The sequence below is a fragment of the Triturus cristatus genome, chromosome 10 (genome assembly GCF_964204655.1).
Source record: "Triturus cristatus chromosome 10, aTriCri1.1, whole genome shotgun sequence".
Taxonomy (NCBI): domain Eukaryota; kingdom Metazoa; phylum Chordata; class Amphibia; order Caudata; family Salamandridae; genus Triturus; species Triturus cristatus.
The window spans coordinates 871,789,132-871,814,253 of record NC_140593.1 but is presented as its reverse complement, the minus strand read 5'-3'; the positions used below and the strand labels follow the sequence as shown (position 1 = coordinate 871,814,253).

General features: G+C 42.9%; 1 protein-coding gene across 1 annotated transcript in view; it reads left to right on the top strand.

The window, feature by feature from the left end:
• Positions 1-25,122, top strand: part of LOC146796142 (SCO-spondin-like) — a 1,481,201-nt gene that overhangs the window by 677,094 nt on the left and 778,985 nt on the right. Inside the window, exon 77 of the mRNA XM_085631266.1 lies at positions 4,141-4,310. Within this exon, the coding sequence (XP_085487392.1) occupies positions 4,141-4,310 (170 nt within the window). The remainder of the gene's footprint in view (positions 1-4,140; positions 4,311-25,122) is intronic.

The following is a 25,122-nucleotide window of genomic DNA, read 5'->3' as shown; positions in this document are numbered from 1 at the left end:
GAACAATAAATATGTGTGCCTAAATTAGAGTGAAAGTCTAACCAGTGAACCATCTTATTTTTCAAGTCCTCATAGAATTCTGATGTAGACCTCATCAAGGGAGGGACATTCTCTAAGACCATTATACAAGGGGTAGCTTCAGGTGGTAAATTAATGACCACCCCTGGCTTAGGGGGCATGGGCTGAGTCACTGACAGTGAACTCAATCCTGCAATAGAAACTGATAGGCCTAATGGAACAGAGGGATCAGAGGGAATATTATTTGACACCTTACAGGGCAGAGGTATGTCAGGGGAAGATTCTGGCCTAACAAGATTCTCTTGCAAGCTTGTGACTGAACAAGAAAGGTCTTATTCGTGGCACTACTTCGTACAGTGCCCAGTCCAAACAATGCTTCTCTCTGGTATTTCAAACAGTCCGGGATCTGCAACAATCTGCATAAAATAAACGTTAAACTTGAGATGATTGGTTCAATTTTGCGTTGAACACCTTGTTGAAAACATTGTTGAACTCCCTGGGTAGGAGGAGCTTGGCATAAGCTCAGTTTGCACCCCCACATTAACATAACTGCACCCAAGTTTGAGGGCTGTCACCCATTTCCAGCGCTTGTTCTTGGGGCTTGAACTTGACTAGATGAGCTCATGTGGAAGGTCTGCAGACCTGCCCACCCTCAAAGACGAGATAATTGACACTGAAGCCACCTCTCCCCACATTTGAGCTATGAAATTCAAGGTGCACATTGGAATCACCAGGAGGGTTCGAGAAATTTGGAAGAGCAAAAGGGGAACCATCCCCCATCAGAGAGTGTGACTCTGCCAGCTCAATCTGTTTTGTGCTATAAAGCCATCAATGGTGGTGATTCGAGGGGCGGCTCCTCCATTAGGGCAGAGGAGCGTCGCACCACTGTTTTCTCACAGTGCGAGAAGCAGAAACATAAAATGCTATTTTAAATACCATTTTATGTTTCATCTTCTCACACTGCGAGAAAGCAGAAGGGTATGCCTGGTTGAGGGCGGGCAGGTGGGCGGGTCGTGGAGGAGGGGCTTATCCAATGCTGTGGGCCCTGACTGTTTGGTCGGCCCTCTGGGGCCAACCAAACCAGTCATTTGCACTCTGCCTTTTCTCTATGTAGGCTGCATGCAGCCTATATGGAGAAAATGGAGTCCCCATAGGCGCCCAATCGGGCGCTGTCCTCACCAATCACAACGCTGCCATTGCAGTGTTATGATTGGATTAGGGGAGGGGAGGGAGGCTGCCTGTGGCTGCTTCTTCTTCAGGAGAACAGGACCCGGCCAGGAGCTGAAGCGGCGCGGAACCGAGAAGGGACGTTTTTTAAAATTTACATTAAATCGGACCGACTCCCCCCGCAAACCTGCGTGACCACCAACCCGTGAGTCATGACGGCCACGAATGGGTGATTCACAGTGTCACTGGTGGGGACGATGCTCAACTAGAATGATAGAACAATGTATGTATGGGGCAACATGCCGACCATGGCCACGCAAGGCAGTATGTAACTGGGGGCCCGGAGTCAGGCCCTTGTCCCCCTGCAAGAAATGAGGCCAAACAGACAAGCATCTGAAGACACAACGGTGGAAGCCCCCAGCTGGAAATAGAAATGGGGGTTTCAGATTAATTGTTCCCCACACTTGTGCAGCAAATCAAAAGTTTTCTCAAGTGATCCCCTGTACGCCTCAGACCTGGTTCCATGTCCAAGAGAGCATGGTTAACAAAGTCAAATCCAAGTTAAAGTCCAGGAGTAGATTGCAGTCAGGGCCAAAACCAGGAGTTATGAGCATATGTGATTGTGAAGGTGATGAAGATGAAGATGATGATACTAAAGAAGCCTGACAACACGTAGTCGCTGGACCAAGAGGAGTGGCCCAGCCCTGCTTCTTCCTGATGCTCGGGCAAAAACAGGCCCAGTTTGTGCCTGAGCTGATGCCCGGGCACGTCCTGTGCATTGGGAGACCTTGCAACTCTTAAGAGCACGATGATCAGGGCAGCCATATCTCTGTCCTGGCAGGTATGGGACTTGTAGTCTCCAAAGTGTCTCCTTCTCTCCCCTTGTAGGGAGAGACCTTGCAGCGATAAAGAGCACGATGATCAGTACAGCCCAGCATCTATCCTGGCAGGTGTGGGACTCATAGTCCCCAAGGCATCTCCTTCTCTCCCCTTGTAGCGGAAGACCTTGCAGCGCTTAAGAGCGCGATGATCAGGGCAGTCCCACCTCTCCTGGCAGATATGGGACTCGTAGTCCCCATGGCGTAAGTTAAAGTTAGCTCAGGTAATTATAACTGGTGAATTTCTATGTTTTTGTCCAGGTACAATCTGTATCTAACTATAACATCCCTGTAACTTTTGTTTTTTCCAGTCTATTTCACTGGGGCTTTTTAAAGATAAATTGTACTACGATTTTACCTATAAATTCAATTTAGTATTACTCATTTTTAAAACTTTATAAATACACTTTATTCTTACATTTATTATTATTAAACATGCTTGGGGGTGCTTTAGAGAAGCTGCCCATCAACCTGGGAAAAGGTGAGAGGAATTTACTTACTACTAAGGTGGACAGTGGGGGGTCAAATGGACAGACCATTCCCTTCTCCAAGCCCAAGAAATTAGGATTATTTTTCCTTTACAGAAGTACAATTTTATTTGTAAGTGCTTCCTGTTGAGGTTTAATTTCTGTGAAATGAACACCATCGCCAAAACTAAACCTCACCTGCCTGTTTATACAACAAGAGTCCATAGTTTTGCACAAGATATCTGCCCATCTGGAGTACTTTTTACTGGATAATTAGTAAGAGCTACCTCGTTCGGTAAATGTCTAGTGCATATTATACACTACAGCTGTGTAATGGTCCGCATTTAAATGTGTCCACTGACTTTGTGTGGGTTTAATTTTGGCAGTGGGATTGTTCCTCAGGTTTCTTCTTTCAGAAATCTGTGATAACATGAATCCTAGAATAGAGACAACAACATGACTATGAAGAGGTGAATCTCCACCAAACAAGGTTACTTCCTCTTAACTTTATGAAGTAAGTGCTTCTTTGTTCGGTGGAGATATCCTCATTTTCATTTGCCTCAAAGTGTCATTAAAATTGGTGGGAACCCCACTTGAGGTGCCTTTTGGTAAGACACTCATATGCCTGATAAAAGGCAGGAATGTTTTTGCCTACTACTATGGTGGACGGTACGGGGACACAGGGGCAGAGCTTGTAAGTGATTTTGAACATTTTCCTACTCGTAGTAATTTAAAGGGAGAACCATGGGCTTTTTTATTATTCGTGCAGGCTTTGCGATCCCTAAATAGCTTCATACACCTTCGCCCATAGATTTTTCTTTTTCAGAAATTGATCATTTTGTTCTTCCTACACAGCCTTCTTCTTCACCAGTTTATCGCGAGATTTGTGTAACTTGTAGAAAAGGTAATCCCCATGGCAGTTTGCACTTGTGATTCAGATTCGAAAATACTTTATTTAGACAATGAAGTCTGTCAATGTGCATTAGTGCCAAATAGAACTAAAATGGTAGTGTCACAATTTTTCATAAGTGTTGATAATTCAACAGATAACCCACAAACCATCAGCATGTTTCCTCAACGGTTAAAAAAATGAAAATACAATTCGATAGACAACAAATAACTTGGTAAAATAGTCCCTGGTTAAAATTTTGCTTGTTATTACTGTTCTGTCTGCTCGGATAAAACCCAGTACTTAAAAAACAACAACAACAAAAAAAAAGCTTCTGACTGTATAATTGATGAACAAGAGATGTTTTTACGACAACTGCAACTTTTACTGGGGATATTTACCAGACTCCATAAATGCTATCAGGTGCAATAATTATTATGTCCAACATGGGCCACTTGTACCCATATCCCTAGAGGTTATGTTAACACAATGCAGCATAGCCACAAGCATCACACAAGACAACTTAATACAGCAAAGCATAATTTACCATACTAAAGGATAATATAACAGAAGGGCAGTAGGAAGAACCAATACATTACATACAATAGCGTGTAATATAGCATTACATATTTAAGATGATTGAAACAGCATTTTTGACAGGTCAGTCTAGGTTCTGTTGCTCTTCCTGAAGGTTCATAAACTGTTTCTTCCCCAATGACAGCACTGTGTGTGGAGATGTGAGCCTGGCTGCTACTGCCCCCATGGTCAGGTCCTGTCTCAGAATGGCACAGCCTGCGTCAACAAGGAGGACTGCCCCTGCCTTGACCTGTTGACCGGAGAGCGGCACCTACCTGGCGTGAGCATTAAACGGAGCGATGGATGCAATAACTGGTAAGAAAGTGTAAGCCTATCTTCCTCGCTCTTTTTCAAGTGTTGTCTCTATATGAAATACATATTGGTAAAATAAATAATGGTACAGAAGGAATAGTCGGGGTTTGACGTCTGCAGATTTATTTCAGAAGTTGTCTAATGAACGGAAGAGCTACAAATGCATGAGGAATAGTGAAAAGCTTTATTTAAAGACCTCTATTAACATCTTCTGATAATGCATCCTGAGAAACAATAGTAAGAGGAAGAACACTTAAAATAAAGAATCACAATGTTCAAGCAGTTGCGTTGACCTTCTGCCGCACAAGGCAGACACAACTACTAAGTAAGATTTATAAAGTCAAACAAAGCCACCTTTCTTGGCCCTGCATGGCTTGATAAATCTACAGTAACACAACGCAGTTCAAATCGCTGCGTTGTATTACTCTCCCCTGGCAGGAGTTCCATTGGTGAAGCATGGGTGTTCCCACACATCTACCCATGGATTTTGCAGTATTCATATATTTATAATTACTGCTAGACCTGGTAATGCATTAAAATGTCACGCCTTCCTAGTTGAGGTGTAACGAGGAGAAATATCTTTATTTCTACCAGTTATTCCCTCTTTGCAGCACTCATAAAAAGAGGAAAATGCCTCAGAGGATTGTTTTTGTGCAGGAAGGTGCCCCTTCCTGCACAAAAACAATCTAGCATACAACACAGGCAACCTTGCACCATGGTGCAAGGGGGCCTGCATTTATGTTAGGTAGCACATGGTGTGCCAATGCAAGGAAAATACAGACATGCACTGTACAATGTATATTATTGCGCTTTCCTGCCTTTTCCCTATCACACAGCAAAGTAAAGTGGTTTGCGGAGCTGCATGATTTTTTTATAAATGTGCCCCCAAGTTTAGAAAATTTGTGATTATTTCCTGCCATTTTAATACAGAATGATAGCCTGCTGTCCAAGGCCTGTATCAGTTGCTAAAGGCCTTGCATCTGAGTTATGGGCCCAGCCACATACGAAGGAATTGGACTTTAATAACCAGGCCAGCCTAATAAAAACGGTTGTAAGCCTACTAAAGTATTACACCTACTCATGGTAGAATGATATAAATGAAAAAAACTGAGAAAAAGGAAGGCAAACATTAACATGTTGGAGCAGAAAACCTAAAGCAGCCACTATTGGCTCTGAGCCACTCCATTGTCTTCAGTGGATGTCACAGCATTTCAGTTTAATATAAACACTTCAAAAGCATCGAAGTTCATGTCCATAATGATTTTATATTTGTTTGCTAATTATATAGAGCATTTGTAATTGATTTCTGTAATAGAAATATCACAAACATACACTCCTTTCCTAATAATTTAGATTCCATTATTCATAATAACAGCTTAATGAAGAGTTATTTTACGATTTAACATTTGTAGGTAGAACTGATTTCTTCATGTGAACAGCTTATTCCCTGGGAAGTAGGCAAATTAAGTTGAAAAACCTGCACGCGATTAGAAGTTTCAAAATAATCAAGGCAAAACTTCCGAATTTATTGCCATTTTGATACACCTTAAGAGAGGAGTTGGACTATTGTGCTATTTAAGTCCTCATATTGCAGCTTTATGTCATTTTTTCTATATAACATTTTAATTGCATTCTGTACTTAACTAGCTCAAAAATACAAGTCAACTTTGGCACTTTTCAATAGACTTCAGTCTATGAGAAATCATAGGCAGAATGTCAGTACATACAAATCCAGATCAGGAGTAGTAATTTAACACTGCATTATTCTTAAACTGCCTCTACCCCAGTGGGATTCCCTGACATTCCATCTAGTTTCCCCATATTTTCTGGTGTTTTGGATACCCCCATAAATACTAGAAATTCTAACAGGTTGCAAGTTTCCATTTCTGCTTTCCACTTGGCAATGTCTGGGGCTTCTGGTCTCCACCAGTGTTGGTCAGCGTCTCTAAATTCTGTACCTAAACATGCATTGTCAAATCGATTGAACCCATTATTTTCTAGAATGTTTAATGTGGCCATTTGGGGAATGAGGATAAGGCAATTGAGTATAAAACAAGGCCAATTTCTGCTCCTTCCCAGAATTTTCCAGTGATGCGACCGTTCCATATTGCATAAAGAAAGTCCCCCTCTTCTGCTTGACATTCGATACACCGTGGTGAGGGCTTTATGGCTTTCTTTCACAGCTGTTTCTTGGTATTATATATTCAGTGAAGGTATCTTCCCCTGGATTAGCTGATGTTTCCAAGGTATGGGGTCCCAATTGCCGTCCACATCCTCAAGTGGACCTATATTATATTCCAAGGCCTGTCTGACACCATGGAAGTCTTTCTTGATAAAATAATAGTTGATCTATCACAGATGTAGTTGGAGGAAATATATATAGTTAAGTGTAGGTTTCCTATTTTTAACGCCACATACGTATGTACTTTCATAATATATAAGTATATCATCAAGATAGAGAGATGTGGAGTTAACGGCTAGTAATACTATGCTTACCTTTCTGTTATGTTATACAATTTATAGAGCGCATGACTGCCCCATCCAAGGGGCGTCCCAGCGCTAATTTTGAATGCTTCTGATGCTCACCGGAAGGGAGTTCCAGAGTTTGGGAGCCAAAATTCAGCAAGAGCGTCCTCCAGCTCTGGCTCTCTTAACCCGCCGAATGGTAATTTTCTGTACAATATTTTTGAATCATGATGTTTATGTCCACAGTATTCTGATAAACAGCTGTGTTAGCGTCTAACAGACTGGCCTGCCGGCCTGTGTCTACCTACATATCCATCATACACAAAGCAGGATGCTCCACTATGTTAGAAGCTGCAAATACTAAAACTAAAATTGACCTGAGGCGCGTTTGTGCTTCAATTTAATTTTATTTTCTCCCCTTCTAATGTCCTTTTTATTTTTTCATCTTTCAACCTAGCAGAGAAATCTGCATAGGTTCACCCATTTTTTATTTATTTACTTTTGCAATTTAATATAGCGCAAACTCACCCCATGGGTATTGGATCACTCTTGTATGAGCATAAGTTAGGTCAACTTCCAATTGACTTTTCTTATGTATGGGGAAATTAAGTGATTTGCTTAGAATCACAGAAAAGTTGGAGGCCCCACAGTTCTAAGCTTGCAGGTCTGGCCATAACGCCACATTATCTCCCACTCTGCTGGTACTAATTTTCCTTTGTTCCTCCTGCTATTTATGAACATCAGAAAGTTTTTTGAACTTTTTTCACACGGTTAACCATGTTTTCACTACTGTAGCGCATGATTGTGCAATCAAATGCAAGAAAGCTAGATGATTGGCCTCTGAACATTTTTCAGAGTGATTCCAGACAATCCGAATCGGATTTATTTGTGAACATTAGAAAAAAATAGCTAGTCAGAATGCTTCTAGAGCCAATGTTGACAAACATCGAATGGCTGTTCACCTAAACACACACACATGTAGAACTACCATACAATATTTTGCCTATAACTTGAAAACAGCTGAATGGAAATACAACAAATCAATGAAAGACCGATAAAAATGGCAAACAAACAGCACCACAAGCCTATTTAAATTGGTTTATTTCCAGTCGGTTGCTTTACTGTTTTTGCTGAAAAATATGCATAGAGGAATTTCCATCTGAAAGCCATCTTGTTGGGAATCCTACATAAAATGTCATTACTTAACCAATCTGCAACAAATTTTACTGTATGAAAGAGAGTCTCCTGTACTTATCTTTTCTGACTTTCCTGCTTATTGCTCAAGGAGACTATGGCAGTAGCGGCTCCTCCGCTAAGGAGGAGGAGCATCGCCCTACTGCTCCAAAGGAAAAATACAATGATAATAACGTATCATTATTATTATTGTATTTTTCCTATGGAAGTCAGTGCCTCGCAGTGCGGGTCTGGGTAGCGCAGAGGGAAGAGTGGTTCGCACTACCAAGTGCGTATGACTGCTCGGCCAGCTTTCTTGGGCCGTCCAAGGATTCCTGTGCACTTTGCATGATCCCCATCAGGCTGCTTTACAAAGCCTGGGTAGGAACATGCAAAGCCTCCCTGTACCCGTCTGAGCACCATGTCGCGCAGACCAATCACAACGCTGCATTGCAGCTTTCTGATTGTCTCAGGAGAGCCTGCTGCCTGAGTGCTTCCTTCTTCTGCTGTCGACCGGTCCTGGGACCGGAATATGAAGAGGACGGAGGAGAGGCGGCCGTCGTCAGTTCCAGGTAAGTTAGACAAAAAATTCTCAAATCGACCCCCCCGCCCAACCATCCCCGTCCGGGAGCAGCCGCTACTGGACTTGTGGAGGTTTTTATGGTCTGGCTTGATAGCGCAGCTGTCACCAGACAATTATGTGTGTACCACTAGTGAAGCGCTTTGGTTCCATTCACAAGTTAGGAGCAAGGAGTACATGTTTTGATTGGGCAAGTTGTCTGCTTCGGCAAAAAAAGTGCTTGATCTCCATCAGCTGTGATAATTTTGTTCATTTATCCAGCAGGCTGAGCTTCAATTTTCAGGGGCACACATTACATTGGAATGCTGTATACGTGTCTTAGATAATCAGATAATTTATGGTGTTTGTCTTTCTCTGTCAGCAGCACAGATGGAAGGAGGGCAGTCATTAACCTACATAGATTTTTAGGTCTGGTTTAACAGTGCAACTGTCACCTGACTTTTTAACCTATACCATATTTTTCTAAAGTACTTTCCTTCTGTACAAGTGCATATGATGTTTACTTGTAATGCTTCAAAATACCATAAAATATTCCTTTAAAGCCAGACCTATTGGCATTGCCAATGCTTTGCCTATAGAGTGTTGTATCAAAATTATCTATCATCTTTTAATTCTCTACCTGTGGAAATATGGATTTTTCTGGTCAGTTATGTCCCCTATCTTGGACCCCAACGGTTCTATGTGCATGTTACAAGTACATGTATGTTCCCTCCAGTTCCAGTTATGAAGACGCAAATACATGTGCGTCCACCGTCAACATGTCCTCTTTCAGATCCGCCATGAATGGGCTGGATATTCGATTCTTAAGTACGAAAGGCCACCGATTTTATATGGCTTAGTTATGCCATTTTACAGTTCAGGCGAGTAGGCCCTGATTCTGCCATCAAGCTTTCCCTGCCTTCGGCCTCTGAGAGCTTCAGTCTGAGCCTGCATCTGTGACCATGAACTTTGTCTCATTTCCTGCGCGGCTCACGATGCCTGACATCAGCTTGCTGCCTGCCAAGAACTGTATTTCACCTTCGAAATTATCTGCTCCGCTCCCTGCCCAATGCATTCCTGTCTAGTAGTTTAAGTAAACATTCTTCCAGCTACCGAGCAAAGGCCCGGCTTCTCTGTCCTTATGCAAGTAATTCATAGCCCCGTTACCATGGAAGATTCCTGCCCTCGTATCTAGTGTAGACACTTAGACGCTTGTACACGCACTAACAGTCAGTATAGTCAGTATAGAATAAGATTCTACTCTAAGAGACCTCTCTTTTGGATAACATAGTTCTTTAAACATAGGATGTTAGATATGATTTGGGATTAGGTTGACTTGACCCTCCAGACATCTGTTGCCACATGTAGAGCTAAATGTCAAGTCCCCTTCACCCCCTAGCTGCACGTCAATCACACGTCATGCTGCTGTGCGCGCATTTCTGCCAAGTATTTCTGCTGACATTGCGAAATTCTTTCATGGAACCACCCTATTATGACATCACACCTGATGACGTTCCTTAGTCACACCTAGTTACACCTACTTTTTGCTACACTATCAATTGGTACGCCTCTTGCATTTGCTTCACTGTAATGCCTATTGTATAAAAGTGATTAATTATCAATAATGTATGTACTTCACTTCCTGAACCTTCGTGGTGATGGAACTTGGAGGCCACGATTCGAATCGTTCATTGGAATAAAGCCCATTCCGAACCTCTAATACCACGGATTCTGCCTCTTATTTATTGAGCTATTTTTATTATGTTCTGTATCAAATTAAGTCCCGGTAATTAAATTATTTACCACATGAATGGCGCCCGAACAGGGACACTTTCTCATCTCACGCGCCGGCGGTGCGTTGCAGGCCCGGTCTCCTGCCACAGCTGGACGGACAACAACGCGTACCAGCAGGATTTCCTGTATCTCCCTCCGGTCAAGCGGGGGCGACTGAGGCTGCGATCAACACCCAGACGAGGCGGTGAGAAGTGCGAAGTATCCCGACCAGAGCCTAGCTGAGAAAGCAAGATCCGAGGTATACAGAGGCCCACCAGGTTTCCGATGTCCAGAAGTGTCCGAAGTTTTCGAGTCCAGTCCGGTCCAGTCCAGTTCAGTTCCGTTCCGAGGCCTTCCGTTCCGAGCTACCCGGTGAGTACCATTACTGGGGAGGCGTTCTGGCGTGCACATAAGTTGTGCCGGTCCAGACGGGTTTGGGTACACAAATCCGGTCTGCACTGTTTTAGCAGTGTATCTGTACTGTTTAGCAGTATATCTAGTATATCAAGTATATAAATTCAGAATAATTCAGTTAAAATGCCGAGGATTATGTCTTGTGATAAAGTCTTCTTAGATCGTCATCATCATTGTAAACGTTAAATGTTAAATGTGTTAATACGTCCTGCATATTGTGGTATGAATGACTGTTCATTATTGTGCTTTTGTATTAAGTGTGTTTAAAGAATAAGTATCAGATCAGTTGTCAGTATGCCGCTCTTTTCGAAATTAAGACAGATCACAACTAGAAAAGGGGTACTCGAAGAAGCTGTTCCTATTCCTCCTAGGGACACTCCAGGGCACTTTATGTATCACAAACATGGTTTAGACGCCATATTATTTCTTGATTTATGGGTGGACTACACCAAGGAACTACCAGAAAGTCACAGGTGGCCCGCAGCTGGGACCTGGGATGCAGATTGCATCGTGAAAGTAGAGGAAGAATTATGGAAAAGGAAAGCCAGACAGTCACAGAAAGACGCCATTGAATTATGGCGTAAAGAATCGTATAGACGTACAGAAAAAGCACGTAGACAGGAAGAGAAGAGTAAGGAAAATTCAAATAAAGTCCGAGAGAATCTATTAATTCAAGAAGGTACACGAGTAAAATCAGAACAAGTAGACAGACAAAGAAATGCCCTCATGAAGGGTATGTATCCCCTTCTGGCCGAGGGATTACCTAAGGCTACTCCGGAGATGCCAAAAGACTTGCCACCCCCATTATTCCCAATAAAAATGCATCCTAAAGGGCATCCTAGAACCGCAGAAGATGTTTTTCTTTCCTCATATTTAGATGGCGCAGCTCCCGAGTATGCTAACCCCGCCCCACATAGACCGTCGGCCGGGGAGGTTCAACGCCAGGATCCTGTATCTGTATCCCTACAGCATCAAATCCTGACACAAGTTCCGGCAAGCACATCTGTTTCCACGTCTGTTCCTACAGCTGCTTCTACAGCTGTGCCCACACCTATAGTTGCTGTATCGCGTTCAACGAATCCTTTCACGCCCGATACCCCAGACGGGGCTACCGGAGGTGCTACCCACATTTTTTCTACGCCACCCAGAATAAATAAACTTACTTTTCAAGAAACAGCACATCCACGTACCCCCAAACTCATAAATGCACGCACGCTTAAGGAACTTCTAGTAGATTGTAGATATGACCCTGTGCCCGGCAAAGAGGACGAAATGATCATGGCATCATTACGTATCAGACGAGCCGCGGTGTATTTGGGGAAGTTACCAGGAATGACTTTGCATCTAGATAATATATATCATTTTGTCCAAACAGGGCGAGATTCTGAATGTATTAACAGAGCTATGGAATACCAGAAAGTGGAAATACAGGGGGAACTGTTACGTTTCCTCATAAATTGCGTGATCAGAAACCAAGACCGACCGGGGGTAGACCCGGAAGCAATGCAAATTCTTACCAGATGGAGCCAGAATATATCAGAAGGGAGACATGATAAGCAAAAATGTATAATAGCCATGTGTCGAAAGATCCGTAAAGAAATAGAACGCCTACACGAAGAGAGATTAGCGGTAGACCAGTTCGAACAAAGCGAGGAGGAAGGATCAGGACTGCCCACAGGACAGTCAGAAACCATAGCCTATGTAGGTAGAGGAAGATCTTGTGATAGTACTAGATGTTTTACTGATCCGATACGTCCGATATGTCCAGATAATAACAGGAATTTCCAAACACCTATAATAAATATAAGGTCCCCCGAGCATTCGTTCCAAGCCGCTGACAAATTACTCCGAGAACGAAGGGGTTATCATTTTCTCGATTCTATGGATGAACAAGAATTAGCTAGGTCAGCCGTTCAGTGGGTTGACAGTCCCGGAAAATATGGTGATGATACAGTAGCACACACATTTTTGAACCTCACCCCAGATGAACAGCGTTTAGCTGGGATTTATATGATTCAACAACTTCTTATACTTTATCAAAGTCAACATTCAGACCCTGGTCCGTTACCTGATATATTGACTGAATTACTCACGAATAGATGGAGAGGTTCAGGTACTAAGTTAATTAGAGAAATACTAGAATCAAGAAAGCAGTACATTCTTTTTGTATGCCCAGAACATGTCTCATTGCCCATCAAGGAAAGAACGACGTATTACATGGACAGACAGAACCCCTTACGAGAAGTACACCCAATAAAGGGCGAGGACAATGAGTTTAAACGCGTATATGTATATACGCCCATATCGAAAATAGAATTGTTAGAAATGAAGAAAGTGGTACCCAGTCATGACAAAGACCCAGCGGGTTTTCACCGAGAAATTAAAGACATGTTACTCATGGGAGAGTATACCTATCCCGACATTATGACAATATTAAAGGTATTAATGCCTGCTGGCATTTATGAAAAACTCAAGGAAAAAGAGTGGGAGGTAGGAGACCAAAAGATAGACTGGACAGCATTAGAAAATGAAGAAAGGGCCCGAGGTCCAGGTTCGGGGCTTGGGGATAAAACTAAAGCACTACCAGGTTTACTAGTACAGGTACTGCCACGTTTATTAACTACGACTGGGGTGCAATCTCAGCCTGTAAACAAAAGCAAGATGAAGACACTAGTGATTTCTATGCCCGATTCGAAAAATGTTTTGGTATAAATAGTGGCATAAAAGCAAGTAGCGAATCATACCCACATCTGTTTGTGACAAAATTAGTTGAAAATTCCTTACCCCAAGTGAAGAATAGAGTATTAAAATTCGAGAGTACCTGGCAAGGTAATACCCCATCACAAATGTTACAAATGTTACAGTACCATTACAATAGAATTAGAGAGGAACAAGAACATGAACAAAGACGCATGAAAGACACGAAAATGAAAATGCTAGTCTCCCAGACTGTTCCAGCTGAAGGACATAAAAAGGGTACGACACATTCCGGTGATTCAGCAGGACCTGTAAAAGGGACATGCAACTATTGTAAACAACCAGGTCATTATATACACGATTGCCCAGTCCTGAAGCGTAATATCGCCACAGGTATTACAAAAGAAAGACCACGGCCACTTAGACAGGATCAGAATGAACAAGGAGCCCCGCAGCATGCACAGTCCATGCCAGCTCCACAACAGTCTATACAGTTTGTGCCAGCTGCACCAGCGCTGCCGGTTGCTGCCACACAAACCACGACACGACAGCTGTACCAGACCGCACAGTATGACTATCCTGATTATCAACGATATGCATGAACCAGCCTAGAGAGGGAAGTTGACTTACCCCTTATCGAGGTCCCAGTAGACCAAGAAGGACCTTATGTACATAGTGAATTATTAGGCCAAGATAGAACATTTTTACTTGATACAGGGGCAAGTCGAACAACCATAAAACGTAGTGAAGTTCCAGGGGCACCCCTCTCAGGCTCACAGAATATTTCCCTTGGTTTTTCAGGAAAACCTATTGTTAATGAAGTATCACAGCCTCTTCCACTTACGATAGGACCTTTGACCAGAACTACAGATTTATTGCTTACTAAATCATGTCCAGAAAACTTGTTAGGTATAAAAACTTTGAAAGCTCTAGGAGCTATAATATGTTGTTCTCCGGAAGGAGTAAGATTGTTTTTACGAGATTTCAAAGGGCACTATGTGTCCCGAGACATGGATTCCCGACTGCAGACTTTACCCACACATTTATGGGCACAAGGCCCTACAGATGTTGGTTGCATGAACATTACACCCTATCGAGTCACACTAAAGGCAGGAGTGGTACTACCACGAATGCGACAATACAAGTTACCCCCAGATGCTGTAATGGCTTTACTGCAAATCATTGACAAGCTTATTGGCCAAGGAGTGGTTGTGGAGACCGACTCCAATGTATGTAATTCACCAATAATTCCGATTCTTAAACGAACTGATCCAAAGGCTCCACCAGTATATCGATTGGTTATTGATCTGCGCGAATTAAATACATGTATTGTACCACAATACCCCGTAGTTCCAGACATCTCTTCATTACTGACAGCTATTGATTCCGAAGCAACATTCTTTACTGTAATTGACCTCAAGAATGCCTTTTTCAGCGTCCCAATAGATCCAGAAAGTCAATACTTGTTCGGATTTAGTTTAAATGGACGAAGCTTTAAATTCACACGCGCACCCCAAGGATTTACAGAAAGCCCCAGCATCTATAGCCAAGCACTGAAACGAGAACTTGACAGTATACACATGCCAGTCAACACTGCCCTGCTTCAATATGTCGATGATCTGCTGATCACCGCCCGAAGCGAACCTGAATGTGAAAAAGCATCACTGACGGTTTTACAAGTTCTAGCCGAAAAGGGGCACAAGGTGTCCCCTTCTAAGCTGCAATTCTGTGTCCAGCGAGTTGTTTACCTTGGTCACTCGCTGTCCAAGGAGGAAAGGCAGCTTACACCAGATCGCATCCAGCTAATTGCAAATATGCCAATACCCAAGACACAAAAGGAGGTGCGGGCTTTTATAGGCCTCACGTCATATTGTAGGCAGTGGATCCCTCAGTATGCATTTTTAGCAAAACCACTCATTCAATTGACAACACAGGAGGCAGCCACATCGACTGTCCTCCCTTGGACTCAGGAACACACACTAGCTTTTGAAAGTTTAAAGAAAGCTTTATGTCAAGCACCTGTCCTAGCAACACCATGTTACAGAAAACATTTTACACTCTTTGTTACAGAACGAGAAGGTACTGCCTTGTCAGTACTCACACAGGAACAAGCAGGATCACACAAACCATGTGCTTATTTTTCTAGTACATTAGATCCCGTAGCTCAGGCTCTGCCTGCGTGCCTGAAATCAGTGGCAGCGACAGCTTTAGCAATCAGACAAAGCGATGCCATAGTGTTAGGACATCCATTGACAGTCCAAGTACCACATGCAGTAGAGGTTCTTGTGAATAGAACGCAAACACAACATTTGACTATAGCGCGACTTACAGGGTATGAATTAACATTGTTTCAGCCACATATAGAAATCAGACGTTGTAACACATTGAATCCTGCCACACTTTTACCTGTAATCGGAACAGACCCACTAGCTCATGACTGTATTGAAGTTATTACAATCATGACGAAACCCAGACAAGACTTGACAGATGTCCCATTGTCAGACCCAGACCTAACGTTGTATGTAGATGGTTCATGTATGAGAACAAGTACAGGAGAGTTAGTGGCCGCTTACGCAGTCACAACAGACACTGAAATCATTGAAACAAATTGCATAAATACCTTGTCCGCTCAAGCAGCAGAGCTCGTCGCTCTGACACAAGCCTGTATTCAAGCAACAAATAAAAAAGTCAACATATACACTGATTCACGTTATGCATTCGGAGTTGTACATGACTTCGGCGTGCTGTGGCGAGAGAGAGGTTATTTAACTTCTCACGGTGCCCACATTCAGCACGGACCCCTCATTCATGCTCTGTTAGATGCAATACATTTACCCACTGCAATATCGATTATGAAATGCAAAGCTCATACGAAAGTTACTGATATCATTTCTCAAGGCAATGATTTAGCTGACAGAACAACTAAACAGACTGCGCAAACTCGCACATCCGACATGACAAAGACAATAGTCCAGACGCCAACACATTGCATGATGGTTAAGGATCCCGCTCTTGATGTAATTGACATACAGACACATGCTACTCCAGACGAAATAAGGAAATGGACTGAGTTAGGAGGGATCCAAACGGATCAAGGATGGATGACGAAGGAAAAATCTGTGTGGTTCCTTCCTGATTCAATGGTCCAAGTCATTATTAACACTGTCCATAGTCCAGCACATCTAGGAGAAAAAGCTATGCTAGACAGCATTCAACAAACATTTACGAGCAGCAGCCAAACAAAAAGTTCGTACCTGTATGATCTGTTGTCAGTTCAACCCAGGAAAAAGCATTCCCGTAGAACAGGGTGGATTTCAGCCTCCTGATCACCCTTTTGAAATCCTCCAGATGGATTATATCCAGATGGAACGATGTCGAGGATTCAAATATGTTCTCGTAGTTGTCTGTGCTCTTTCCCGTTGGACAGAGGCATACCCGGTTTCAGATTACACTGCCCCGACTACTGCCAAACAGTTAGTTCGAGAATTCTTCCCACGATACGGTTTACCACGTGCTGTCTATTCAGATAACGGCCAGCCGTTCTCATCCGAACTGATGAAACATGTTTCACTTCTGCTAGGATATCAGTGGAAGTTTCATTGTGTCCGACACCCCGAGGCAGCAGGTCTCGTGGAACGACATAATCAAACTTTGAAAATAAGATTGTCCAAAATATGTAGAGAGAAAGGTGTTGACTGGGTAGTAGCTTTACCAGTTGCACTCTTTTACATGAGAATGGTAGCACACTCTCGAACAGGGCTATCCCCGTATGAGGTGATCTTTGGCAGACCACCAAATATGTGGGGGACGCCTATACCACGTAAAATAACTGATATTGACTGTAATATGCTGACAGATTATTTGGCTTCCTTGATGTCTGCACTACAATCTTGTCGTTCACAGGTAGCTGCAGCCTTTCCTGACAACACTGAGGTGAAACCCCATGACGTAATTCCGGGGGATCTCGTCTTAGTGAGGAACTTTGATCGAAAGACTCAGCTGGATCCTAGGTGGAAGTCGCCGCAATTGGTCCTGCTCACCACAAGGACAGCCGTGAAGATCGAGGGCAGAAAAGGCTGGATACATTCAAGTCATATCAAGAAATTTCATGGACTACCATCGGATGTAAAGGCCACACCTCGTGTGTCTTCACCCATTGACTCAAAGCTTCCTCTGGTTGAACTTAGTAGTCCGGAACAATATAAATTAAAACTTAGGTCTAACCCGTCAGGCAATTTGATTGTTTAAGTCCTCTCCGAGGTGAAGCGGTTGAATTTGCCTCTGACATGTACCCCTTAGACCTGAATAGAGAAAAAACCCGAAAAATGTTGAAACGACATGAATACTGTAAATCACTGCGTAGTCATTGCACAGTGACGTTATTAATTTTGTTTTTCTTAAGTCTTTTAATAACTACTGCAAGTATATTGTTGCACATATATTATCCTATTTCTAAACATGTCTATAATGTTACTGCTGAACATTCTTTTAGTGACCTACCCCCGCATGAATTGTCATATAGATTTGCGCTGCGCAATAACACTTTTATTCGTATGTTACATCATTCCCATCAGACTAGTAATGCTACCAATTGTTGGATATGTGGCCGACTCCCTCCCTATCAGAACTATAAAGGAATTCTACCTCTCTTTCCATACCCGTTCACACACAACGGCTCCTGTGGAGCATGGTTTAGTTTAATTAATTCCTTAGATTCAAACACAGCAGTTTATCAAGACAATTGGGTATGGGGAAATCTGAACTTAGTTTTACTCAAAGTCTGCTACCCCGACCAGGAGGGTCGTCCCAAAAGAACAGGAACTGATCTAGAAAATGAAGTATATGGATTAGGTAATTTTACGCTTAATCTCTTAATCTTGAATGTCGAATCCGAAGCTACTCCAATTTTGCCCGCCATGTCAGTATTTCCAGTAAAAGGTGAATTATGTGTAAGAAAGAATGGTTCCATACATATGGGCCATAGTAGATGCACCACTGTAATAGAATTCAGTGATCAAGGCAAGTCTTCGTTTAGAGCTTCTCGCCATTCCTACTTTGTATGTGGTCAGACTGCATATATGCGTTTGCCTCTAGATTGGGATGGTACCTGTTACATTGCATTCCTTTTGCCACCTGTTTTTCTAGCTCCTCCTGATTATCACAGAAATACTCATTTAGTACACAATAGAGAAAGGAGAGATCTCCCAATAGTCGATTACACTGAAACAGCATGGGAAAAATACACAGATTTCAATAAAGGTCTCTTTCCCTATATAGGTACAGTTACCAATAGTAAGCTAATACGTAGATTAACCAGGACTCTTGAAGCTGTAGTGAATGAAACTATTTCCGCCCTAGGCAATTTGACAGAGGAGCAGTCTGCGATGAGGATTGTTGTTCTTCAAAATCGTCTTGTCCTTGACGTTATCCTGGCCGATAGGGGCGGAGCTTGTAGGGTCATCGGATCAAGCTGCTGCGTATTCATACCAGAAAATTCGCCATCTGTATATAAAGCTATAACTCGCCTTCATAAGATTGTGAGCCAGATACACCAGAATCCAGGCACTTGGACTTGGTCCGGGTGGTTTTGGAGCGTGTTATCAGCCTTGGGATGGAGAGTTCTATCATTCCTAGGTATTGGCCTTCTTATACTATTCAGTTGCTGCTTATGCCTGCAATGTGGACCAGCGATTTGTGGTCTGTGTGCCACTTCGTGTATTCCACATCAAGATTTTCATTTAAGATCCCAGAAGAAAAAAGAAGAACAAATGATGCTATATGAACAGATCAATGGATTGATGAAGATTGATATCTCTTGACGGGCAAGTAGGGGACAAGGAGGGAATGTGGAAATATGGATTTTTCTGGTCAGTTATGTCCCCTATCTTGGACCCCAACGGTTCTATGTGCATGTTACAAGTACATGTATGTTCCCTCCAGTTCCAGTTATGAAGACGCAAATACATGTGCGTCCACCGTCAACATGTCCTCTTTCAGATCCGCCATGAATGGGCTGGATATTCGATTCTTAAGTACGAAAGGCCACCGATTTTATATGGCTTAGTTATGCCATTTTACAGTTCAGGCGAGTAGGCCCTGATTCTGCCATCAAGCTTTCCCTGCCTTCGGCCTCTGAGAGCTTCAGTCTGAGCCTGCATCTGTGACCATGAACTTTGTCTCATTTCCTGCGCGGCTCACGATGCCTGACATCAGCTTGCTGCCTGCCAAGAACTGTATTTCACCTTCGAAATTATCTGCTCCGCTCCCTGCCCAATGCATTCCTGTCTAGTAGTTTAAGTAAACATTCTTCCAGCTACCGAGCAAAGGCCCGGCTTCTCTGTCCTTATGCAAGTAATTCATAGCCCCGTTACCATGGAAGATTCCTGCCCTCGTATCTAGTGTAGACACTTAGACGCTTGTACACGCACTAACAGTCAGTATAGTCAGTATAGAATAAGATTCTACTCTAAGAGACCTCTCTTTTGGATAACATAGTTCTTTAAACATAGGATGTTAGATATGATTTGGGATTAGGTTGACTTGACCCTCCAGACATCTGTCGCCACATGTAGAGCTAAATGTCAAGTCCCCTTCACCCCCTAGCTGCACGTCAATCACACGTCATGCTGCTGTGCGCGCATTTCTGCCAAGTATTTCTGCTGACATTGCGAAATTCTTTCATGGAACCACCCTATTATGACATCACACCTGATGACGTTCCTTAGTCACACCTAGTTACACCTACTTTTTGCTACACTATCAATTGTTACGCCTCTTGCATTTGCTTCACTGTAATGCCTATTGTATAAAAGTGATTAATTATCAATAATGTATGTACTTCACTTCCTGAACCTTCGTGGTGATGGAACTTGGAGGCCACGATTCGAATCGTTCATTGGAATAAAGCCCATTCCGAACCTCTAATACCACGGATTCTGCCTCTTATTTATTGAGCTATTTTTATTATGTTCTGTATCAAATGAAGTCCCGGTAATTAAATTATTTACCACATACCGACCAGAAATAAAGAGCAGTTAAAGATATTTTTTAATGCTTGATACAGGCTTTGCACTTTGTACTTTAATATATCTGGCCACTGTTAGACCTGTCATCTTTTGGCGTGTTTCCCCTGTCATTTTGCCATCTGACCTCCCAGGTTTTACTCTGTTTTTGCTAGTTTAGTGTCTCTGCGCACTTTCTCACTGTTTTTCAGTGTTAAAGTGCAAGTGTTACTATTGTAAATTATATTATGAATTGGTGTTTCCATGTTTGGCATATTTGATTTACTGGTAAGTCCCTGGTAAAGTGCACCAGGAATGCCAGGGCCTATAAATCAAAGGCTGCTAGTGGGCCTGCAACACTAATTGTGCCACCCACCTGCGCAGCCTGTCAAAGGGTTCTCAGACCTGCCACTGCAGTGTCTGCGCACAGTTGTTACTGCCATGTCGACTTGGCAAGTGCACCCACTTGCCAAGCCCTAGCCTTCCATATTACTGCACGTAAGTCACCTTAAGTTAGGCCCAAAGTACCCGTATAGGCAGGGTGCAGTGTATGTGAAAGGTAAGACATTCCCTGGTGTGTGTGACATGTACTGATAGTGAAAAACTGTATTTCATTTTTCGCTGTCCCATAGGGTGGATTGGGAGTTACTTATAACATCTTATAAGCAAAACTTTCCACTGGTACAGGATAGGAAGTTGGAGTTTAGTATGCCTGAGCCAAGAATATTAAGATGCATCATTTAGTAAAGAGGGTTTTTATATTATGTGTTTGAAAATACCATTTTTAGAAATTAGGGAATTTCTTGCTTAGCCATCCTGTGTGCCTCTGCTGGTTTGTGGATTGACTGGCTTTGGAGTGACTGGGGCTAGGGATGTGCATTCTCTTCAGACAGCCACTGGGGGCCTTGAGGTATGTCCTGCCTCTCCTGGATGAGTCAGGGCTGGGCTGAATAGACGTGGGCTGCATTTAGAGTAGCCGGAGGAGATTTCCTTGCACGTGAATGGGCCTGAGAGAACATAGAGAAATGCAGTATAAATATTGGTGCCCAGGCCCCAGAACTTTAGAACTTGCTGGAATCAAGGAACCTGCCAAGAAGAAGAGCTGGAAGAACCGCTGCTGTGTTGTTGCTTTGTTGGGTTCACCTGCAGTTGCAGCTTCTGCCTTGGGCAGTGAAAGGACTGGACTGAACTTTCTTAACTTGTGCTGAGTATCTCCAAGGGTTTGAAACCAAACTTGCCTCCTGTTCACAAAGTCCCAGGGACAGGAAAGACTTCACTTACCTCTGGGTACCGCCTCTAGAACCGTGGGCTTCAGTTGCCACAGAGGGGGAAAGCCGGCTCCATCACCCACACTGTCGCTTGCTCCGTGTCCTGAAGGCACTCCTGCATCTTGCAACCCTGGTCTCACCGATGATGACCGCTGCTGCCGCCATCATGCCGCTGCTTGCTCCATGACTTGTGGGCACCGCACTCTGCACTGCTACGCCTAGCCTCGCTTCACTTCGCCGCCCGGTCTCACCAATGATGTCGCTGCATGCTGACTTTGACACCCGTGACCGCACCATGGCTTTGGGGCACCACTCGGACATCTCAGGACATACCGCCTCATCCCACAACGCAGTCCGGGCGGATCGACGCCAACTCCCAACAACCAACTCTGCCGTCTGCACCATGATCTGTCAGCGGCGCAACAAGCATCACCTCACTCCGCACCACAGCCCTGGTCTCACCGACGCTGCTGGATGACGGTCACCAAGCCACTGTCTGCACCGCAAATTGAGGGCACTGCATGCCGCTACAATTCACATCGCTACTGCGACAGTTGCCATGAACGGCCTACACCAACGTGATCGGCCGCAATGAAAAGGTACTGTTTACCAGTATGCTGACACTCTGACTGACGCAGTCAGATGGAACTGTTGAACTCTGTTGTTTTCAGCACCTCGGTAGCACTGGACAGAGCTACCGACTTCAAGGAATTGCATGGTTATTCTTGCAAAGTGCTTATTTTTAAGTACTGTATCTTGGATTTCTATCAGTTTGGTCTTGCTTTGAATATATAGAGTATTGGATATATTTTTTAACTGGTGTGGTGTCCTTTTGTAGTGTTGTCACTGTGTTACTGTTGGTTATGTGCAAATGCTTTACACACTGCCTCTGAAATAAGCCTGACTGCTCGTGCCAAGCTACCAAGGGGGTGAGCAGGTGTTATTTCAGTAGTGTATCCCCCTAATCCTGAGTAGGAAGAAGGGTCCCTACTTGGACAAAGGTGCAAACCATTGCTAAGTAGAGACCCCCATTTCTAACAGCCACTGAATTAGTTGTGCCCAAACTTGCTTCACTCATGACTGTCACTTGTTTAATTACATCATCAAAACACCAAATAAAGCTCTGTTATAAAGTTGTCATGGTTTGGAGCATTTAGGATCTCTTTAAGAGTGGCCTGTTAAAACTGATGGGTGCGATACTGGATGAAAACATGTCAGGATTCCAAACAGTAAGTTCAATTCTAACATTATTCCCCAGAAACGTATTATGTCGCATTATAGTCAGCTGCCTAGGGTTATAGGTGTTGCTGAATAATTGACCAGAGTTGGAAGCGAAGGCCTATAAAGAGAGTGAGGGTCTTTAACTACCGATGAAGCCCAAAGCAGACAAGCTATTAGAACATATTACCTATTGAGGTTAGAATTTTCGAAATTAAAAATGTAGAAAGCCTATACAAGCCTTTATTTGCTAAGAGCCACACCATTGTCCTCAGTGGCACTCTCAAATCAAATCAGCTTTATTCGATTTCATATGTGGATAGTCATAAAATCATACATTTAAATACATTTATCAAGATTTCTGATATCATAAATAAAATCCAGATTTAAAAACTTGGACTAAAAACAAAATATTTACAATATAAAATGCACAGTAATGTCAGATTTGTTTAGATTTGAAATTGGTAAAACACAATTTAAAAAAATAAGATTTCTTATGCATCACAACAAGTCATTTTCATACACCATGCGAGGAAAGGGCTTTCTTTTCTGTTAGGGCACCCCTAATAAATAGGGAAATCGCATGGCAAAGATATTCTGTCTTAAGGGTACATAAACATTTATAAGCTTCCTGATGCATTATAAAATTATTTGATAGCAATATAGGACATAGAAAACTGTTCCTAATTACACTATAAAAGCAAAAAAAAAATCAAATAAAGTATATTGAGGATCGCACAGACAGTCCATCACACGGACCTTTGGGAGTCTATGAGACCACACCGCTCTTTTTGGGATAGCCACAAGACGATGTGCAATACCTAGTCAACATCTGGTAAGGTTGAATCTTTTGTGAGCATCTGTTACCATCACTAGATAACCCTGCAGCCCAGGTTGCAGAGGCCCTTCCAAAGTATCTGATTACTGAGACTTTCTTCCTTTCCATAATTTCTCTCTTGGCTGCCCGCTTATTAGTGAACATAACTTTAGGTTCTTTCTTACCAAACTGTAGTATGCTCGCTGGGCTCTTGATCTGAAGGTCATCTTCAATTTCCTTAACTAGCCTGTTACCATGAACTGGCCATGGGATTTTATTACAATGCTCAAGAGCAAGGCAATCATTAATTACTTCTCTTGAGAATGTCATGCCTGGTTTACTCCAAGACACCCCATGGTAGTAGTGCGCTTTACAAATGTAATTTTCATTTTAATTTCATTTCAAATATTGTACCAACCATTTATCATGCTCAAATCAATTATTTCCTCCAGAAAAGTTATGCTTAATTCTCTATGAGTGATAATAGTAGGTGTGGTACGCGGAACAGCGAGGAGCCTAGCCCAAATAATTTTTTCCTGGATTTGTAAAATGTTATTCCCCCTCATAGCCCAGAGAGTTGCTCCGTAAGTGGCTGTTGGAATGCAATTACTTCTGTAGAGGTGCAGCTTTCACAGATAGGTTTATTGCCAACTTTGCTTGTAAACCCAAACAAGGCCTTGATGGAGTTAGCGAATTTAAATTTTGTTAGGTCCAAGTGGGGGTTCCAGGAACCAGAGCTTGAAAAGAGAACTCCCAAATAAGAGACGTTCCGTACTTCTAATAGTTTGTGAGCCCTAACAAAATGTGATTTCTTTTTGGTAATGCTTCTTCCGCACGCCATGGGTAAGGTCTTAGACAAGTTTAGTTTAAGGTCTTTGTGCTCCATATATGCAACAAAGCCATCGATCAGTTTATGAAGGCGGTTTGTGGTTCCGGACTTTAATACTACATCGTCAGCATATAGGAGCACTGGAGTGGGTTGGAATCCGATTCTTGGTGCATCAACGTTCAGCTCTTAAAGCTCCTTATCGACCCCATTCATATAAAGGGAAAAAAGAGTGGGGGCTAATGCGTGCCTTTGTCTTATCCCTCTTTTAATGCTAAATCTAGGGGTGCACCCTCCCCCAGCCCAAATATTACACTTGAGGCCATCGAAAAATAAATCTGGGAGAGATGGGTAACAATATCCATAGGAGCACCCATTTCAATCAATGTCTTCCATAGGGTAGTGTGACAATGGCGCTCTTAAAATTCCAGTGTTCTAATCCCCATCTCCAAAATTACCGTGCCCCAGTAACAATAATTCTGAGTGGAAAAATTCCGGGGATATAACATGCCACTCATAATGAGGACCTTAGTCTCCTTTCTAGTGCTGGCTTGATGCATTTAAGATACTGTAAGGCACGAGATGTGAAAGATTTGGTGTTAA